This window comes from Chiloscyllium punctatum, chromosome 3 (genome assembly GCF_047496795.1).
Source record: "Chiloscyllium punctatum isolate Juve2018m chromosome 3, sChiPun1.3, whole genome shotgun sequence".
Taxonomy (NCBI): Eukaryota; Metazoa; Chordata; class Chondrichthyes; order Orectolobiformes; family Hemiscylliidae; genus Chiloscyllium; species Chiloscyllium punctatum.
This window is the reverse complement of record NC_092741.1, coordinates 74888037-74907119: the sequence shown is the minus strand read 5'-3', so window position 1 is coordinate 74907119 and position 19083 is coordinate 74888037. Positions and strand designations below refer to the sequence as shown.

At 40.8% G+C, this 19083-nt stretch overlaps 1 protein-coding gene across 3 annotated transcripts in view; it reads left to right on the top strand.

Annotated features, from left to right (window-relative positions):
• The first annotated feature begins 11722 nt into the window (after positions 1–11722).
• LOC140460569 (calcium and integrin-binding family member 4-like) overlaps positions 11723–19083 on the top strand; it is a 51207-nt gene continuing 43846 nt past the window's right edge. For 2 of the 3 annotated variants that reach the window (XM_072555179.1, XM_072555170.1), the window contains exon 1: positions 11727–11834. In XM_072555179.1, coding sequence (XP_072411280.1) covers positions 11769–11834 — 66 coding nt within the window. In that variant the 5' untranslated portion in view covers positions 11727–11768. Of the gene's footprint in view, positions 11835–19083 lie in introns of all 3 variants that reach the window. The other variant, XM_072555189.1, reaches the window with a different exon arrangement.

Here is a 19083-nt window from a genome sequence, read left to right as displayed (position 1 = left end):
GGTGTCAGAAGGACAGCTACTTACTGCAGCATTTCTAGCCTCTGGACTGCTCTTAAATCCACTATGTTTATGTGGCACATTCATTTGAGTTTCAGTTAAGTTACTTGCAACAGATTTACTAGTCTCTTACCTGTTCTTGCAGTCACAGTATTTATATGGCTCAAACATGGGAGAAGAGCTGAATTGGTGAGCTGAGAGTGATTGTCCTTGTCATCAAGGAGGCCAACTAAATTTGAATCCAAAGGGGAGACATTCCACTAGATAGTGTTATACTGACAAGAGACCTTGGTTCTACTCTTAGTTTTAGAAGGTGAGAGGGTGCTTCAACACAACGGTGCCTTCTTTGATAGATTATAAAACCTTTCATAGGAAACCATACAACAGCGAGGCCACCATTGCTGGAGGTGAATAAACCCTTTCTCAAGGTGATCTTTGGCAATACACCCACCTTGGCAGATGGCTGGGTGGGTAAAGGGGGTGGCCTATGTAGGCCTGCCTGGAATCTGGCTCACAACTTAGCGCTGGGTGCCTTCATTCAGGCAGTTAATCATGTTTTGTCAGGAAACTAGCACTGCAGAATGTTTAGAGGCAGAAATGGCATCCTACAACTAACAAGTTGCCCAGAAAGAGTATTTTCAGGTTTTACTGCTTGTAAGAGATGCCCATGTCTGGCATCTTGTTGTAAGATCTTTGCTATATGTACGTCATAAAAATGTATCAAGATCTCATATAGAAAGCTGCTAGCAATTCCTCTTCTAGTACTAAAGTTCATAATAAGAACAAGAGGGTAACTAGAGAGAGGTAGGGCCTCTTAAGATCTAGGAGGGTATCTTTGTTTTGAACTTGAGGAGATGGAAGAAATACTAAATTAATATTTTGTATCAATTTTTACTGTGGAGAAAGAAATGGAGTCTCGAGAATGCAGAAAAATAAGCTTTGATGTTTTAAAAAGTTAACATTACAGAGACGAAAATCAGGAGGTCTTAGAGAATATAAAGGTAGATAAATCTCTGGGACCTGATCTAATGTATCCCAGAATATTGTGGGTAGTAAGGGAGAGGATTGCAATACCCTTTGCAGAAATATTTGCATTATTTATAACTATGTGTGAGGTGCCTTTTTAAAGAAAGTTTGTGAGGAGAAACTGGGGAACTATAGACCTTTTAGGTTGACCTTAGTTATAGGTAAAGTTTTGGAGGTGATTATAAAAAAAGACAATTTATGGACATTTAGAGAAGCAAAAATTGTTTAGGGATAATCAACATGGTTTTGTGCAAGGAAAATCATGTCTCACAAACTTGATTGACTTTTTGAGCAAGTTACCAAAAAGAATGATGATGGCAGAACAGTAGATGTTTTTTGTTTGGATTTTATTAAAAACTTTGACAAGGTTTCGCATGATAAACTAATTAGTAAAGTTATATCACATGAGATTTAAGGTCAGCATACTGATTGGATACATAATTGGCTTAACAGCAGGAGACAGAGAATGGTGGTGGAGGGTTGATTTTTGGACTGGAGGCCTGTCACCAATGGTGTTCCGCAGGGATCGGTTTCTGGGTTCTCTTTTGTTTGTTATTTATATGAATGATTTGGATGAGAATATAGAAAGCATGGTTAACAAGTTTGCGGATAACACCAAAATTGGTAGCATAGCAGACAGTGAGGAAGGTTTTCTAAGATTACAAAGGGATCTTGATCAAATGGGTTAATGGGGTGAAAAATGGCAGATGGAGTTCAATCTGGATAAATGCGAAGTATGACAAACAAGGATCGAGCTTAAACAATGAATGGTAGGTCCTTGGTAAGTGTTGTAGAACAGAGGGTCCTAGGAGTGCAGGTACACAATTCTTTGAAATTTGTGTCACGTTTGAACAGTTTGGTTAAAAAGGCATGTGGCACACTTGCCTTCATTGCTCAGACCAGAGCTCAGACATAGGAGTCCTCAAATTTATATGGTTTAGCTGCTTGGTCAAATCATCAGGCAAGGTATCGACCATCTTCAAAATTATATAAAAGAGTTTGAAAAAGAATTGCTTAGTGGAATTGTAATTTTCATTAGAATTTGTTTGCAATAATTTGAATTTTCTATATGTACATGACCAACACAAATTAGTTAATGAGAATGATGTAAAGGCTTTTTTAAGTATTCCAATATTGTCATGCCTATGTGTTTTATTATATAAAAAGAACTAACTAACAATGTGCAGGTGTTAAGAATAAGGAGTGATTATAGTTGTTACTAGGGTGCATATTGATCATGCTATACGCTACTAAGTAAACAATTTCTTTGATAACTATTTAAACGTTGTATTGGGCATCTTCAAAGAGATGGAGGTCATTGATCTCAAGTGTTTAGAGCAGTCTCTTTGTTGTTTTTTAAAGCTATTCATTTGCACAAAAAATATCTGTCTTCCATCCTGTTAGCTGCTCTAATGTATGCATGATGTACAATTGTTCAACTTCCTTTGATTAATTACAAGGGGGTATGCACATCACTAAGCTACTTTGAGAACAGGCCAAATAACATGTTGCAATGAGGACTTTCCAGAACATTAGCTGCTGATTAAAAATATTAAAATATTAGCATACACATTAAGCTATTATTTATAGAAAGCAGTAAAAACATTATAATTGATAAAAATAAATCTAAAATCTCATTAGCTAGATAATTATTCCTAATTTATTTAAGCAACCAACAATGTAATAATCTGGAAAACTAACTGTAACACAAGTGCAGAGAATAATGTTTGTGTGCATGTATATCTACCAGAATGATGATAATACTCTGTAGAAAAATATTTTCTCAAAGGACAATAAAAAGCGCGGTAAATAAAGATTCTATCCAGAAGAGATTTTGGGTGCATACTTTAATAAAAGGCATAACTAAGAAGTGACAAACTCAGATGAATCTCAATCTTTGAACACATGTAATTTGTAACCTAATAGTTTCTGCCTGCTGTTTTATCTAAGATTTCAATTAAAATATTTATGAGAAAGAAATTTCACTTTATCCTGAGGTTGTAGAAGTTTTGAGAGAGCTCATATTGGCCATAACCCATGCACTCTGCACACCAAAGATAATTCATTTATTCAAATCATACTGAACAATAATGTGCCACATGTGGTCCAATATTCATCTAGGTTTTTATAACTCATTTGAACATTTTGTTTTTTCTTAACTTGTTTTAATTATAGCCAATACTTTTATTCATTGTTACCTTTCAGTGATCCATAATTTTTCAGAGGTAATCATGTTTATGTCCAAAGACTGAAACAAAGAATGCTGGAAAACACAACTAGTTTAGGAGTACCCATGGAGAGGGAGTAAAGCAACATTTCAAATCTAGGTGACTCTTCATTAGAGTTCTGACATTGGTTGACCCGCTGTGATTTCCAGCACTTGTTGTTTTCAGCACAGATTCCAGCATCTGCAGTAATTTGTTCCTACCTTTATTCGTATCCTAATCTGTTTCCTGGTATCCCTATTTACTTGTCTCCATTATTCCTCAGCAATCAGGCATATCATAAGTTCATAAAGCATAGGATGTAGGAGCAGAGGTAAGATGATCTACAGCCTGCCATCTGCCAGGGTGGCTGTAATGCCAAAGATCACCCTGAGAAAGCATTTACTCACCTCCAGCCGTGGTGGCCTGGCTGCTGTACAGTTTTCTATGAAAGGTTTTATAAACTGGCTGAGAAAACATCATTGTGTTGAAGCACCCTCCCACTACCTTAAACTAAGGCCAGAACCAAGGTCTCTTGTTATAGAGTCATAGAGATGTACAGCATGGAAACATATCCTTCAGTCCAGTTCATCCATGCCAACCAGATATCCCAACCTAATCTAGTCCCACCTGCCAGCACCCAGCCCATAACCCTCCAAACCCTTCCTATTCATTTACCCATCCAGATGCCTTTTAAATGTTGCAATTGTACTAGCCTCCACCACTTCCTCTGGCAGCTCATTCCATGCACGTACCACCTCTGGAAGTGTGTTTTTAAACTCATTGAGCAGAATAATCTCTTGTAGAGCCTCAAAGGTCTTATCTATTTTCAAAGCACGCACCCATCAATCAAGATGATTATGTTTAATTCTATAAAACTCAACATAAGTTTGACCTGGTTCCTTCTTTGTGTTTCTGAACTGTTGTCTAAATACTTCTGGTATCAATTCATAAACACTTAAAATAACCCTTTTTGACCTCTTCATGATCTCTTGACACCTCATCTGACAGCACAGCAAATAGATCCTGTATCTCTCAAAATTATAACTTACCATCCTTCTCTCCATCTCGGTCTTCCTTGGGCTTCTCCACAAGTCATTCCCACCTTGAATCCTGCCAAATAATTCCCAAGAACAAATTGAATTCCTGGAACTGACACTCTGTCGATCAGTCCCACTGTAACTTTCCCAGTCTTGAGTTGGCACTCCAACCTGATCTTAGATAGGGGAATGCTAAATTTCTGTCCATCTATCTCACAAATACCACACTCTCAGATAACAGATCATAAAGAGTGCATATTCACTCATCCCTTACTATCAGCCATTGGTTAGATCCTGTATCTCTCAAAATTGTAACTCCCCCTCCTTCTCTCCCTGTTCTTTCTGAGTAAACCTGACCCACAGAGGTGAAATCTTTGTAGAAATCAGGAACTAACTCCATACCCAGCCCCTGCCTAGGCTGTGCACTCTCCTGCGGCTCTTTGGCTCTTTTTGGTGTCTCCTTTACTACCTTCACTAATGCCAGTGGCTTGGTTTCATTCACCACATCCTTTCCCACAGTACCTTTCTTTAATAACTAGCACCGTGACTTTATGTGCCCCACCTTCTGACAGTGAAAACACCTTTTCCTTGTCCCCTTCTGAAACCACCGGCACTGTAATGTTCTGTGTCACACTCCATTACAGTGAAAACACCTGAGGTCTTTCACCTCCTGTCCACCCTCCTGGGTTTCTCTAACATGTGGTAAACCCTTACCAGTGGTCTCTACTCTTGGTTTCATAGTGTGGGATCTCCCCTTCTACCAACTTCTATCCCTCACAGGACTAAAGTTTGGGTGGAAGCTTGACTTATGCACCAACATGCATTCATCTGCCAATTCTGCTGCCCTTCCCACTTTTTGAACTTTCTGTTCCTCCACATGAATTCTTATCATCTCTGGCAGTGAGTTTTTAAACTCCTCCAGCAGAATAATTTCTCGTAGAGCCTCAAAGATCCTATCTATTTTCAGAAAACACACCCATTTATCAAAATGACTATGTTTAATTATTTCAAACTCAACATAAGTCTGACCTGGTTCCTCCTTTGTGTTTCTGAACAGCTGTGCATAAGCTTCTCTTACAGATTCATAAGCAATTACAATTGCCTGTTTAACCTTGTCAGTCTAACACCATCTAGTGGAATGTTTCCCCTTTGAATTCATATTAGTTGGCCTCCTTGGTAACAAGGGCAGTCACTCTCATCTGCTTTTAAAACCTCAGGATACAGTTAAGCCCATTGAGTCTGCTACATCTTTCAATGAGATCATGGCTCATATGAAAATCCTCCACTCGCTTTTTTTTGCTTTTTCCCCATAACGCTCGATTTACTTGCTGATTATCTATCTCAGCCTTAAATATACTTCATGAGAAAATCTGTACAATGTTCTTTGGTAAGGAATTCCATAGATTCACTATCATCTAAGAGAAGAAATTCCACCTTATTTCTGATTTAAATGGACAATCTTTATTCTGAAATTACACCCTTTGGTCCTAGACTCTACCACAAGGGAAACAGCTTTTCTACATGTACTCTGTCAAATCACCAAAGAATCTTGTGTGTTTCAATATATCCCCTCTCATTCATCTAAACTCCAATGAGTACAGACCCAATTTACTCAACCTATCCTCACAAGATAGTCCTTCCATACCTGGGTCAATCCAATGAATCTTCTCTAGACTGCTTTTAATGCCAGTACATCTCTCCTTATATAAGGTGGCTAGTACTGTTTGCAGTATTCTAGCTGTAGTCTGCCCAGTGCCTTGTATAGATTTAGCATGACTTCACTATTTTTAAACTCCATTTCCTTTGAAATAAAGGGCAACATTCCAATCATATTCCCTGTTAACTGTTGAATTTATGTGCTCATTTTCTGTGAATTATGCATGAGGCCTCACAAATCCCTCTGTGCCATCATTTTCTGCAGTCTTTCACATTTAAATAATATTCAGCCCCTCTGTTCGTCCTGTCAAAGTGAATAACATCACATTTTCCGACATTATATTCCATCTTTCATGTTTTCTTCCACTCACTTAACCTGTTTACATCTCTGTGCAGTCTTTGTTCACCATCACTTAACTTTCTACCTATTCTTGTGCCATTCACAAACTTCAGAATGTAGAACAAACAATAGTACATTGACATTCGTCAAATAATTAATATATATTGTAAAAAACTTTGTGGCTCCTGCACTCTGTAGCACTCTATTAGTTACAGGTTGCTATCCTAAAAATGATCTCTTCCCCTCTTGTCGAGATCATTCATGATCTTATATACTTCAATCAACCTGCACTTGTCTAAGTTCCAGTTTTGTTTCTTCCTTTTGCTACCAATATGTTTTGCTTCCAACTCAGCAGGTACAGCTTTCCTTGAGGAAGTATGCTGATTGCTTTTCATAAAGTATTCTGGACTATTGGAGTCTCTTGTAAAGGTGCAAGTACAACTTTCTCAGCCTTATCTGACGAAGGTGATTGGATCCTAGGCAAAGGAAAGATGATATGTTGGGATACCTCATGACTGTTTTAACGTGATAATCCCTAGGTGGTTGGCTGTCTCCCCTCCTCCCTCTGAGTGCACAATGGCACCTCTCTCACCTCTGAAGAAAATAAGCCATTTGGAGAGAGGTCAAGGTGCCTTGTTCACTCTCGTCTAGCCAATAATTGCATTCATGGCAGACACTGATTGTTCTCCTGGACCTAGCTCTCCATAGCAGCTGTCAGTTGTTCCATAGGTGCCACCAAACAGACACTCACAGCCAGGGCATTATTCTGGACAGATACCTCTAGCTTTTACTTGCACTTGGGAATGACTGCTGGCACCTCAGTTGCATGTTTCCCTATTTGCTTATATATAGAGTAATAGAGCTGTACAACATGGAGACAGACCCTTCAGTATAACTCGTCTGTGCCAACCAGATATCCTAAGTTAATCTAGTCCCATTTGCCAGCATTTGGCCCATATCCCTCTAAACCCTTCCTATTCATATACCCAGCTAGGTACCTTTTAGATATTGTAATTGTATCAGCTTCCACCACTTCCTCTGGCAGCTCATTCCTTACATGCATCAGCCTCTGTGTGAAAAGGTTGTCCTTTAGATCCATTTTAAATCTTTCCCATCTTGCCGTAAACCTGTGCCTTCTCATTTTGGACTCCCCCATCCTGGGGAAAAGACTTTGGCTATTCACCCTGTCCATGCTCCTCATGATTTTATAAACCTCTGTAAAGGTCACCCCTCAGCTTCTGATGCTCCAGGGAAAACAGCCCCAGCCTATTCAGCCTCTCTCAATAGCTCAAACCTTCCAACCTTATCCACATCCTTGTAATAGTTTAGGGCGGCACGGTGGCACAGTGGTTAGCACTGCTGCCTCACAGCGCCAGAGACCTGGGTTCAATTCCTGCCTCAGGCGACTGACTGTGTGGAGTTTGCACGTTCTCCCCGTGTCTGCGTGGGTTTCCTCCGGGTGCTCTGGTTTCCTCCCACAGTCCAAAGATGTGCAGGTCAGGTGAATTGGCCATGCTAAATTGCCCGTAGTGTTAGGTTAGGGGTATGGGTGGGTTGTGCTTCGGCGGGGCGGTATGGACTTGTTGGGCCAAAGGGCCTGTTTCCACACTGTAAGTAATCTAATCTAAAAAATCTTTTCTGAACTCTTTCAAGTTTCACAATATCCTTTTGATAGCAGGGAGACCAGAATTGCACACACTATTCTGAAGATGGCCTAACTAATATCCTTTACAGCTACAACATGACCTCCTTACTCCTGTATTCAATGCACTGACCAATAAAGACAAGCATACCAAAGGCCTTCTTCACTATCCTGTCCACTTGGGACTCTATTTTCAAGGATCTATGAACTTGCACGCCAAGATCCCTTTGTCTCTGTATCTCTGACAGGTTTTACAGAAAATTCACACCAGTGCATCCAATGTGACTCCATAAATATTAACAAATTAGCTGAACCATCTGTGTTTTGAATTAATAGTTTAGTCCACAGACTTATTCTCTGTACTGGGTGCAGCAGGGATTACTCTGCAGAAGTACTCCAAAAGTCATTTCCTTCTCCTCTAGCTTTGGGACTTTATCAGTACAGTCATTACCAGTATGTAACTTGGAGCCTGCACTGTATGAGAGGCAGTGCCAATGCTTTGTCAATGACTTTTCCTCCATTATAAGATCAGGTGAGGATGTTTGTTGATGATTGCACAATACTCAACATCATTCATAACTCCTCAGACTGAAGCATTCCATGTTCAAATGCAAAAGATCATTTGGACAAATCCACATTTAGACTGATAAGTTGCGTGCAACATTTGTGCCACACAAATGCCAGCAATGACCATCTCCAATAAGAGACAATCTAACAACTACCCCTTGACAGTGGTATTACCATCACTGAATTCCCCCACTACCGACATCCTGTGTGTTATAATTGACCAGAAACTCAACTGGACTCACCATATAAAACAGTAGCTACAGGTTAAAGGGTTTGGAAATTGCAGTGAATAACTCACCTCCTGACTCCTCAAATCCTGTCCATCATCTGCAAAGCACAAATCGGGAATCTGATAGAATACTCCCCACTTGTTTGGATAAGTGCAGGCTCCAACAACACTCAAGGAGCTTGACACCAACCAGGATAAAGTAGTTGCTTGATTGACACATCAACAAGCATCCACTTCCTCCACCACTGCCGCCTAGCAGCTGGAGTGTGTACTATTCACAAAGATCCTTAAACAGCATCTTCCAAACCCACAATTTCCATCTAGAAGGACAAGGGTAGCAGATAGATGGGAACACCACCAGTTGCAAGTTCCCCTCCAAGCCACTCACCATTCTGACTTGGAAATATATCACCATTCCTTCACTGTCGCTGGGTCACATTCCTGGACTTGTCTCCCAAATGGCATCATGGATCTAACTATAGAACACGGATTGCAACAACTGAAAAGGCAGTTCACCACCATCTTCTCACAGCAACTAAGGACAGGCAATAAATGCTGACCAGCCAGCGATGCTTACATTCCATGAATGAATTTAAAGCAAACTGTTGTGCAAGTGGTGTTACTTTGCTAGTTGAAATAAAGTAAAAAATGCTTTTTACACATTAGCCACCTGATGAGATGCCTGGCTCCCATTCTTGTTCTCTTCAGTGTTAACTTTACAATGCTAACTCTCACTCAAAGGGGATGAAGTATTGAGTAGTCAGTGTTACACAGCCTGGCAGAACACAATAGATCATTGATCTTCTTGCAGTACTGGAGCTAATTCTCTCAAGCCACCCATGAGTGCTAACCTCTATCCAGTTTTTGTCAGTTGTGATGCCCTTCTGTTGCCAGCTCGAGGGAAAAGAATGTAATTTATTTCCTGAACAGCTTTCAAGACAACCTCAAGGGAAGCACTGCTAAAATACTTTGCCACTTTTTGTCTGGTCTCTGATATCCTTGGTGGGAGGGGTAAAATGACGATGAGAGATTGAGTGATACTTCTCAGTTGCAGAGATTCAAATGCTATCTGGGTACTTTCTAAATATGGCACCAAAAAATTGGGGCACAGAAAGTCCAGCAGGTTGCAAGTCCAATCCAGTTGCCCATGAATTTGCCATTTTACCAGTGTGTGCACATATAATAACCTGAAAAGACCATAATTTCATAAGATTCCCGCCCAGCCTGAGCAAAAGTATCATCTCCTTCTAGACTCTCCTCTTCACTTAGTCATAGACATATAGCACTGAAACAAACCCTGCAGTCCAATTTGTCCATACTATGTTTCCCAAATTAAAAATGTTCCACTTGGCCTAAACCAAAACAAGATTTCACCTGAGATGCATTGTCAGCTAGTGACTTCCTGGTGGGATAAGGCATTCTGCTGGCTGCAGCTACCTCACCGTACTGAAATTCCTTGTGCAGTCAACTATCTTCCATTCAAACTAATGAAGGCAACTTTGTTTAATAGGTGCTAACAGATTTGGAATCTCTGCTTTTGAGACAGCTGTTGTATTTGTAATTTTGTCCTGCCAGGATCTAACCAAAATGTGTTATACACCTCAAAAGATGGAATTGTTGAACTTTTTTCCCTGATGACTGCAAGTCATGTGGCTTTCACAGCTATACAAGGCACTGAGAACAAAGGTTTTGCAAGCCATTATCTTTTAAATCAGAGTTTATATGAGACTTGGTCTTCTTCCCTTACAGACCTTTTACTCATAACTTATACATCATTGTGTATGTGAAGATTTACCTGATTCAATGTCTTGAAAACTTTGAGAAACAAACTTAGTATGTCATTTGAACATGTTAGACAAAATAATTTTAACATTGTCTTACAAATATTCTTCTGCCAGTTTCTGGCCAAAGGGAGCTAGGACCAAAGGGTCTGTTTCTGTGCTATACATCTCTATGATTCTATGACCTGCAGTGCCATAGAACTAATTCAGGTAAGGCAAGAAGGCAAGTCCCAAATCCACCCAACCAGAATGGATAGCAAATCCCGTGCTGTTGTTAATAATCTGATCCAACTGAGACAACCAATCCTCCAAAGAACCTGAGTTGCTGTGGCAAAACACACATATAGGAGAAGATGAGGACTGCAGATGTGGCATTTTGTGAAAATGGAGCTAGAAAATGATGATGCTAAAGACTCAATGTCTTCCAGTCACTATATAGTGTCCTTTAATTAATATGTGAATATTGAAATTACGAAACGTGTAAATTAATTGAGCTGGATAACAATGCTGTTACACTTTCCTTAGTTATATGATCGATAGGTGAAGGCTTCGTCGATGCCCAAGATCATGTCGGTAGAGCAAATATGAAAAAGTGAGATGCGTGGGCATGAAGCTAATAAATAAAACAAAGTGTAAGTTCCTTTCTACATATGCGCTCGGTCCCAGTCAGTTTTCCGATATTTGGCGAACTCAAGCGATCCAGGGTGGAAGCAGACTCAAGATTCCCGCAGGCTGGATCCTGATCCTCACCGCGGGGGCAGTGGTGTCACAGCAGTCCTGTCGGTGAGTGTGCCTGAAGTTTGTTTTCGGGAAGAAGCACGTGCTCATTATGTCGATACTGGAGCCTCCCCGCAGGCAGAAACACTCCTGTTTCTTAATATTTCAGCAATATTTCCCTGCGCCTTGGTGAACGAGCAAAGAGATGAATGCACACAGGAGTGCGACAGAGTGGAAGACTCCCAAGAGAACAGAAGGGGAGGGGGCGGGTTCGATGGAGTTGGGAGGAAGGACAGAGAGAGAGAGGGCGGGGGAATGCACGAAGGAACAGATCACGCTGGTCAAGGTTAGGGAGTGCGCGGGGGAGAGGGCTCGCGCGGGTTACGTTAGAGAGTGCGCGAGAGGAAGGCTTGCCGGGGGGTAGGCAAGGACAGAGATTGCGCGGGGGAAATGGATGGTGCGGCGGGGGAGGGCTCGCGCGGGGAGGGGAGAGCGTGCGCGCGCTGTTTGAGGGACGGGAGCACGTGGGACGAGGTGAAGTTTGAAGAGTAACGGAAGGAGAGGCGGCCATGGGGCAAGCTCACAGATCACACGCAGAGTTACCTCTCACCACCGAGGACCTGTGGGATTATCAAGTCAGTTTCAGATCAGCGGATCGACCCTGCTTGGAAGGGGGAGGGGGGCGGGGGCAGGAGTTGGGCGGTGTTGTTGTTGTCATTCGTGTTGTTTGAAATTTCATTGGGAACTACTCAATGATTTAAAAAGTTCTGAGCACATACATATCGGACTCGAAATGTCTCTCCCCATCTGCAGTAATTTGTTCCTACTTTCTGGGTAAAAACAATGACTGCAGATGCTGAAAACCAAATACTGGATTAGTGGTGCTGGAAGAGCACAGCAGTTCAGGCAGCATCCAACGAGCAGCGAAATCGACGTTTCGGACAAAAGCCCTTCATCAGGAATAAAAAGGGCTTTTACCCGAAACGTCGATTTCGCTGCTCGTTGGATCCTGTTCCTACTTTGTGTCTGGCCCTCGCCACCTGCCGTGTTGCTGCAGTTACTCAGTGTCTAAGCTGGTGCTGAGCTCTGTCAGACTGGAAGGTCCACCATCACCTTCCGCAAACTGGTCACCCAGTCTGCATTGGGCCTGAGCAGTGGAGAGGAGGAGACCGCAGTGTGAGCAGCACCCGGTGAAATAATGCGAGTAAATCTGAGGTGCTTTCAAAGCAGCAACATTGGAAAACGTGAAAACACTGGCCAGAATTTTCTCATCCTCTTCACAAGCTAGAGTGGTACTACAGGACTGGAAAATTGAAAATGTTACGTTCTTGTGGGAAGAGGATACAAAGACAATCGCAGCAATAGCATGGCCATTAAAAAATTTCAATGGTCCGAAATACCTTAGCAATGATAACGTGGGATAAAGTGAACAATCACTTTGACACTGGTAATGTTACTAACTCTGAGCCCAAAGGTCAAGGTTTAAGTCGCATATTCTCTAGAGCTGTGTCATAACATCTCTGACTAGACTGAGTAAAACATATCTGCTTAACTTGTGAAAGATAAATTGTGTTTAACTTGATCAAAAGGGTTGATGTTGTGAGCATGGATTTCCACAAGGCTTTTTGATAAAGTAGCACATATTTAACTTGCCAGGAAAATTGAAATCTGTTATTGGAAGTGACATCATGATCATGAAGTTGGCTGAGTGATTAGGAGCAAAATAATTGTGAATGGTTGTTTTTCTGGACTGAACATAAGTGGACAGAGATCCTTGGGGTTAGGATTACGCCTTCTGTTTGTCATGTACATTTACGGCTCAGATATACAGGACACAATTTTGAAATTCGACACAGAAGTTGAATCCCTCTGTTAATTAAAACCAGATACCCAGAAAAGCTCACCTTACCTCGTAATCTGTTAAAATGTGAGTGGTAGAACTCCTAAATTCCACTATTTAAAGAAACATAACAATTTTTTTAACTCTAATAGTGAACATTAAACAAAAACTTTGCACAAATCCAAGATTTTATTTTCTTAACTACTTACTATCTCACCCCAACTCTATAAAATAATATGCTGTTCCAATAACACACTTGTAAACATTACATTAACTTAATGTCAAGACCATACAGTTTCTATCTTCAGTGTTTTCACTCGACCATCCGCTGATCTCCCTGGAATGTCTTGTTTCTATTTTACTGTATGTTTCATATGAAAAGGTACCTTTCTTTGAGAGCAGAATATTAGTTGGGCAGTCTCTGTCTGGCTCTGATGAATGGCAGTTGCTCTGTTGTTCACTGGCAGTTGCTCTCTGTCTAATTTTTGACATACCAGGTTTATATACTCTGCCATGACACATTAAATTCTAATAATTTGATTGATTATCAGATGTCAAAACAATAAAATTCAAATTCTGTAGGCTTGTGGTACCCTGGACATAATTTAAAACAAATTGGTTAAATTTGAATTGTTGTCAAAACAACAACCAAAACTCAGATATCCATTTAACAGGCAATTGTTACATTTGGAACAGCTTGACCTTTAGCTGGCAGCTGTGGCTGTACTTTAAATTCAGAAAAGCATTTTCTATCTTAAAGTGACCATACATGCTTTGACTTTGTAACTAATGTATATTAACGACTCAGATGTACAGGATAACACAACAGGGAGTATTATGAATAATGAGGGTGATAGTGATAGCTAAGAGAATATAGATAGGCTGGTGAAATGGGCAGACATATGGCAGATGAACATGTCTATCATATAAGTTTCAGATCATGTCCAGCTTCAGCATGACAAATTTCTGACCATTTCCTATTAACATTCAAAGCATTCCTCCACTGTTACCATCCTAGTGAATACCATTGAATAGAAACTGAACTTGACCAAGCATATAAATTCTGTATCTGCAAGACCACATCAGGGAGATAGTATGGCTACGCAAAACTGGATCATGATCTACGGGGCACATGTCTGGAGTGTGATAGAATACAGTGCACTTTATTTGCAAGATGGCAACGCCGGCAATGTTTCGGGTCTTGGGCCCATCCACTCCAGGCGGCAGTTTCTTCACTTCTTTCGTTGTCCTTTTTGTCTTCTTTCTTTTTCTTCATCATCTTCCTGTCAGCAATGGCGAAGAAGGTGACATTGTGGAGTAGAGTGGTCAGAACGGGACTCGTGAGGTGGCAGCCTGGTCTGGCAGTGGTTGGACCTATGGTTGTGGTAGGCCGGGAGCGGGAACTCCAAGCATCAATGAGGTGGTAACTTCAGTGAAACCAAGGACTCCTGGTTGTGGTAAACCCAGAACGTGGACTTCAGGGGTTGTTGAGGCAGCAGCGGACCAGAGACCCCTGGTTATCTGTGCTGGTGGCAGCATCACCTGATTGTGGCAGGCTCAGAGATAGCGTATTCTACTTATTGGCAAGGTGGCAGTGAAGCCTCGGGCTTCAAGTTGTGTGCGTCCAACATGGGACCTGGCATCAGGAGCCCATCAGTGAGATGGGCCCTGCGACAAAGAAATGATGCCTGAAACATGGCAATTCCAATATTGGTGGGTCTGGTGAGGGCAGCAGAGGGTGGTGTAGGTGTTATTGGTCACCTGGCTCAGGACTCATGGTGGAATGAAGATGGATTCTTTTAGCTTTATCTTTTTATTCTTAAAACATTCAAGTGGCACCGGATTGTGGCAACAGTTGAAGCGTTTCACTGTGTTTTACTGTGTTGTTTATTGTAGAGGATGTGACAATAAATCATTGTTCATTCAGTAAATCATCATTCATTCATTCATTCATTCATTGCTTCAATAAACCTGAGGTTCAAACCATATTCTTCAAAGGAGACCACTTGATTTCAACTTAAACCCTCTCCATCAATGATGCACAGTGGCAATAATGTGGACAATATTCATAATGCACTGCAGCAAAATAAAAGGATTCTGCGTAATCCAAGATGGAGGACGGGAAAAATTTCTGGTTGTAACAGCTGCTCATTTTTTGAGGTATTTTAGATGCTGGAAGTAATTTCCTCGAATTCCAGGAGCCACAATTACTGCTTCATATGCTGCTTCATTGTTTTGGAACTTTGGGAAAAAAAAGTCAAAACAACAGCAGTTTTAAAAGGGAGAAGAACAGACAAAGGAAGCACATGGTGAGGTCATTGCAGGAGAGAGAGAGCCTGCACAGTACAACATTTAAGAGGCATTTGGATGGGTAAATGAATAGAAAGGGTTTGGAGGGAGATGGGCCAGGTACTGGCAGGTGGGAATAGATTGGATTGGGATATCTGGTTGGCATGGACGGGTTGGACCGAAGGGTCTGTTTTAATGCTGTACATCTCTATGACTCTAACTCTCAAGGTTTGTTTAATATCAGCTTCCAAATCTATGATCTCTATCACTTAGAAGGGCAACAGATGTATGGAACACCTGACTGCAAGTTTCCCACCAAGCCTCATAACATTATGACTTGGAACAATATTGTGTCCTTGCTGAGTAAAAATCCTGGAACTCCTTTCCAGTAGCACTGTAGCTATTCCTGCGTCAGATGAATGCAGTCGTTCAAGAAGGCACACCTTATCAAGGAGACATAGAGATTGCCAACAGGGCATACTAGATGCATGCATCCGATGGAAAAAAAGGTGACATTTTGAGGCAGAGAAATGCAACGTGATAATGTTTTGGAAGGAAGAACAAGGAGAAACAACGAAATATAGGATACCAATTTAAAGTAAGTACAGAAAGGAAACACTGGATAAAAGGGTCAATTAGACTCGAAACGTCAGCTCTTTTCTCTCCTTACAGATGCTGCCAGACCAGCTGAGATTTTCCAGCATTTTCTCTTTTGGTTACAGAAAGGAAACATTGGTTTATGTGCATAAATTGTGAAAGTTGGCAGATCAGGATTTTAAAAGAGCAAATGGAATTCTAAGCTTAATAGACGCATAAAAGTGTAATAGTGAGGAATGTATTATGAACTTTTATAACACCGAGATTTTACCTCAATTTGAGTATTGTGTCCAATTCTCAACATCATATTTTCGAAGGAAAGTGCAGAAAATACTTATGAGAATGGTTCCCGAGATGAGAGACTTCTATTATATCAACATACAGGAGATACATTTGATAAAGGACACTAGATCTGTATGAAAAGGGCAGCAGCGGTGTGAAATAAAAATCAGCAACAGAGGGAGGCTCAGCACAAGGAAAGTGGATCTGTGACAGCCTGGCAGTAACGGTAGTAGATAAAACTGATGGCAGAGAGCCCAAGTGGTTTCAATCATGAGACATTATTAAAGCTGGAGAGTGCAGTTAAAGAAATTCCCTTTTTAAGATATTTAATATCCAATTTAATTATTTAAATAGAATAGCAGTGGCTGGGCAGGCTCGACAGTGTTGCTGCTGGAGATATGGGAGATGGTGTACGCTTGTGGAGTTCATCGTGACCACACCTGCAGTGAGTTGGCTGCATGAGTAACTGAGCAGAGGTGATAAGCTGGACTCAGACACTGCATAACACTAGGAAGGGAGAGCTACATACTCTGTTTCAGGAGGCAGTCATATCCCTTTGATTAATTGCATCAAATTTGGTCAGTGGTATGGGATATAAAGTTGTGATTGTGGCGAAGCAGGTCTGGATATCCAGAATTTAGCTTTGTAGTAGCCTCACCCTTATCCAATTCATGTGAGGGTCTTGCTCCCATTGTGAAAGAGTGCACAGACTGTAGGAATGAGCAAACTGATCGCAGCACTCTTGTACCGACCACCATTCATGTTCAGAATACAGAAGCATTATGGTGCAGAAGGAGACCATCAGGCAATTGTGCCCTTTCTGGCTTGTTAAATGAGCATCACTACCTGGTACCAATCTTTTTCCCATACTCTTGCACGTTATTTGGATAAAAATAATCATTCAATGCCACTTGAGTGCCTCAGCTGAACCCCTTAGATTAGCTGAAGTTAGGGGAAAAATAACAATTTTAGTTGTTTTAGGGGATAGCCTAGTTCAGTCTACAGCAAAGACGAAGAGTCACAAAGGTGTGTTGCTTACCTGTAGCCAAAGTTAAAGGCACTTCTGGGCTGCAAAGGTAATTGGAGGGATAAGGTTCTAATTGTGGTGGTCCATGTAGGGTACTAACGACATAGATCGGATGAGAACAAAGATTCTGTTGTGGAATTACAGTTAAAAAGCAGAAACACAAATCTCTGGATTGCTACCTGAGCCATTTGAAAGTCAGTGTCGGGTAAATAACAGTAGAGATCGAAGTTTCTGGCTCAAAGATTGGTGTGGTAGGAATAGGTTCTGATTCATTAGGCACAGGTACTACTACCAGGGAAAGAAAGAGATATTCTATTGGGACAGGTTTCATTTGAACAGTGCTGGAACCATTGAATAGTAGATTCAAATGATAGAATCCCTACAGTGCATAAAGAGGACATTCAGTCTACAATCTAGGGTGTAGACTGTCAGATCTATGGGTCCTGTGCAACCAGTTTCAGTCTCTGAGTCTGCACTGACCAACCAAGGAGCATCATACCCAGTCCCAACCCCCCCAACCCCCCCCCAAACGTATCTCTATAACCCACACGTCTGCACATCCATAGAGCAATTTTGCATGGCCAATCTATTCAACCTGCATATCGTTGGACCAGTGTTCTGGCAAATCATACAGCTAGGGTTGTAGATTAGCATTGATCAAAGGATATAATTGAAGGGAAATTAAAATTGTCGGACAAGGACATAATTGAAAGGATTTTTTTTTAAAATGAGAGAGTAGAGGTACGGGAATAGTGAAAAGGTGATGACAATAAAATGTGACAGGAAGGGGTAGAAAATATATGCAGAAGAGTGCAGCAATAATTAGAACAGGATAAGTAATAATGGTTAAAAAAGCTTAATACTCTTTACTTGAATGCACATAGCATTTATTAGTTGATAGCAGAAATAAAAATGCGACTTTACAACTAATACAGAGACCTGATTGCAGGTGAGCAGGACTGCAAATTCAATAGTCAAGAGTATTTAGCATTCTGGAAAAATGGGTAAAATGACAGGGGAACTTTTAATAAAGTTATCAGCGCAGAATTCAGTAGTGATTAATGTACAATAGATCATGCATACTTACTGGATAAAATAAACTGGCAAGGGTAACATAGAAGACAAATTTGTAGACAGCATCAGGGATTGTTTCTTAAAGCAATGTATTGAAGAACCACTCTGAGAATAGAAAATTTTAGAACTAGTGGTAGGATTAATAAGAAATCTCGAATTAAAGGTCCTCCAGGAGATAGCTATCATAACATGGTACAATTTTAATTTCTATGTGAGGGCGATCAAATTGAATTGCAAACCAGTGTCCTCCCTTAAATGAGCACAATTACAGAGGAATGAAGACAGATTTGTCTCAAATGGATGGGGAAAATAGATGAAGGAGAAAGCAGTGACGGACATTTAAATAGATACTTCATAACACTGCAAAAATTTATTCCAGTTGAAAACAAGGATTCATTGAGTATGATGTGGTTAACAAGTATGGTCAAGAACTAAGGCATTCAAAGTGGGAAAAACTAGTGGTAGGCTCAAGGATTGGGAATTTTGTTTAGGAACTAACATGGTAAAAAAAAAGCTATTGAAAATTGACTGTCAAAGAAATTTGGAAGAAATATTTTTAAAGGCTTCCAAGGATTCTGAAAACCAAGTACGTCGTGGAAATAAGTGTGGGACTGTTGGAAGATGCAACTGGGGAAATAATAGTGAATGGAGAAATGGCGGATCAGACTACAAATACCTCAAAAATAACATAAACAAGATGGTCTTGGAAGGAAAGATCTCGTGACAGTCTCAATCATGAATAATAAAGTTTTTGATAAACTAATGGGACTAAAGG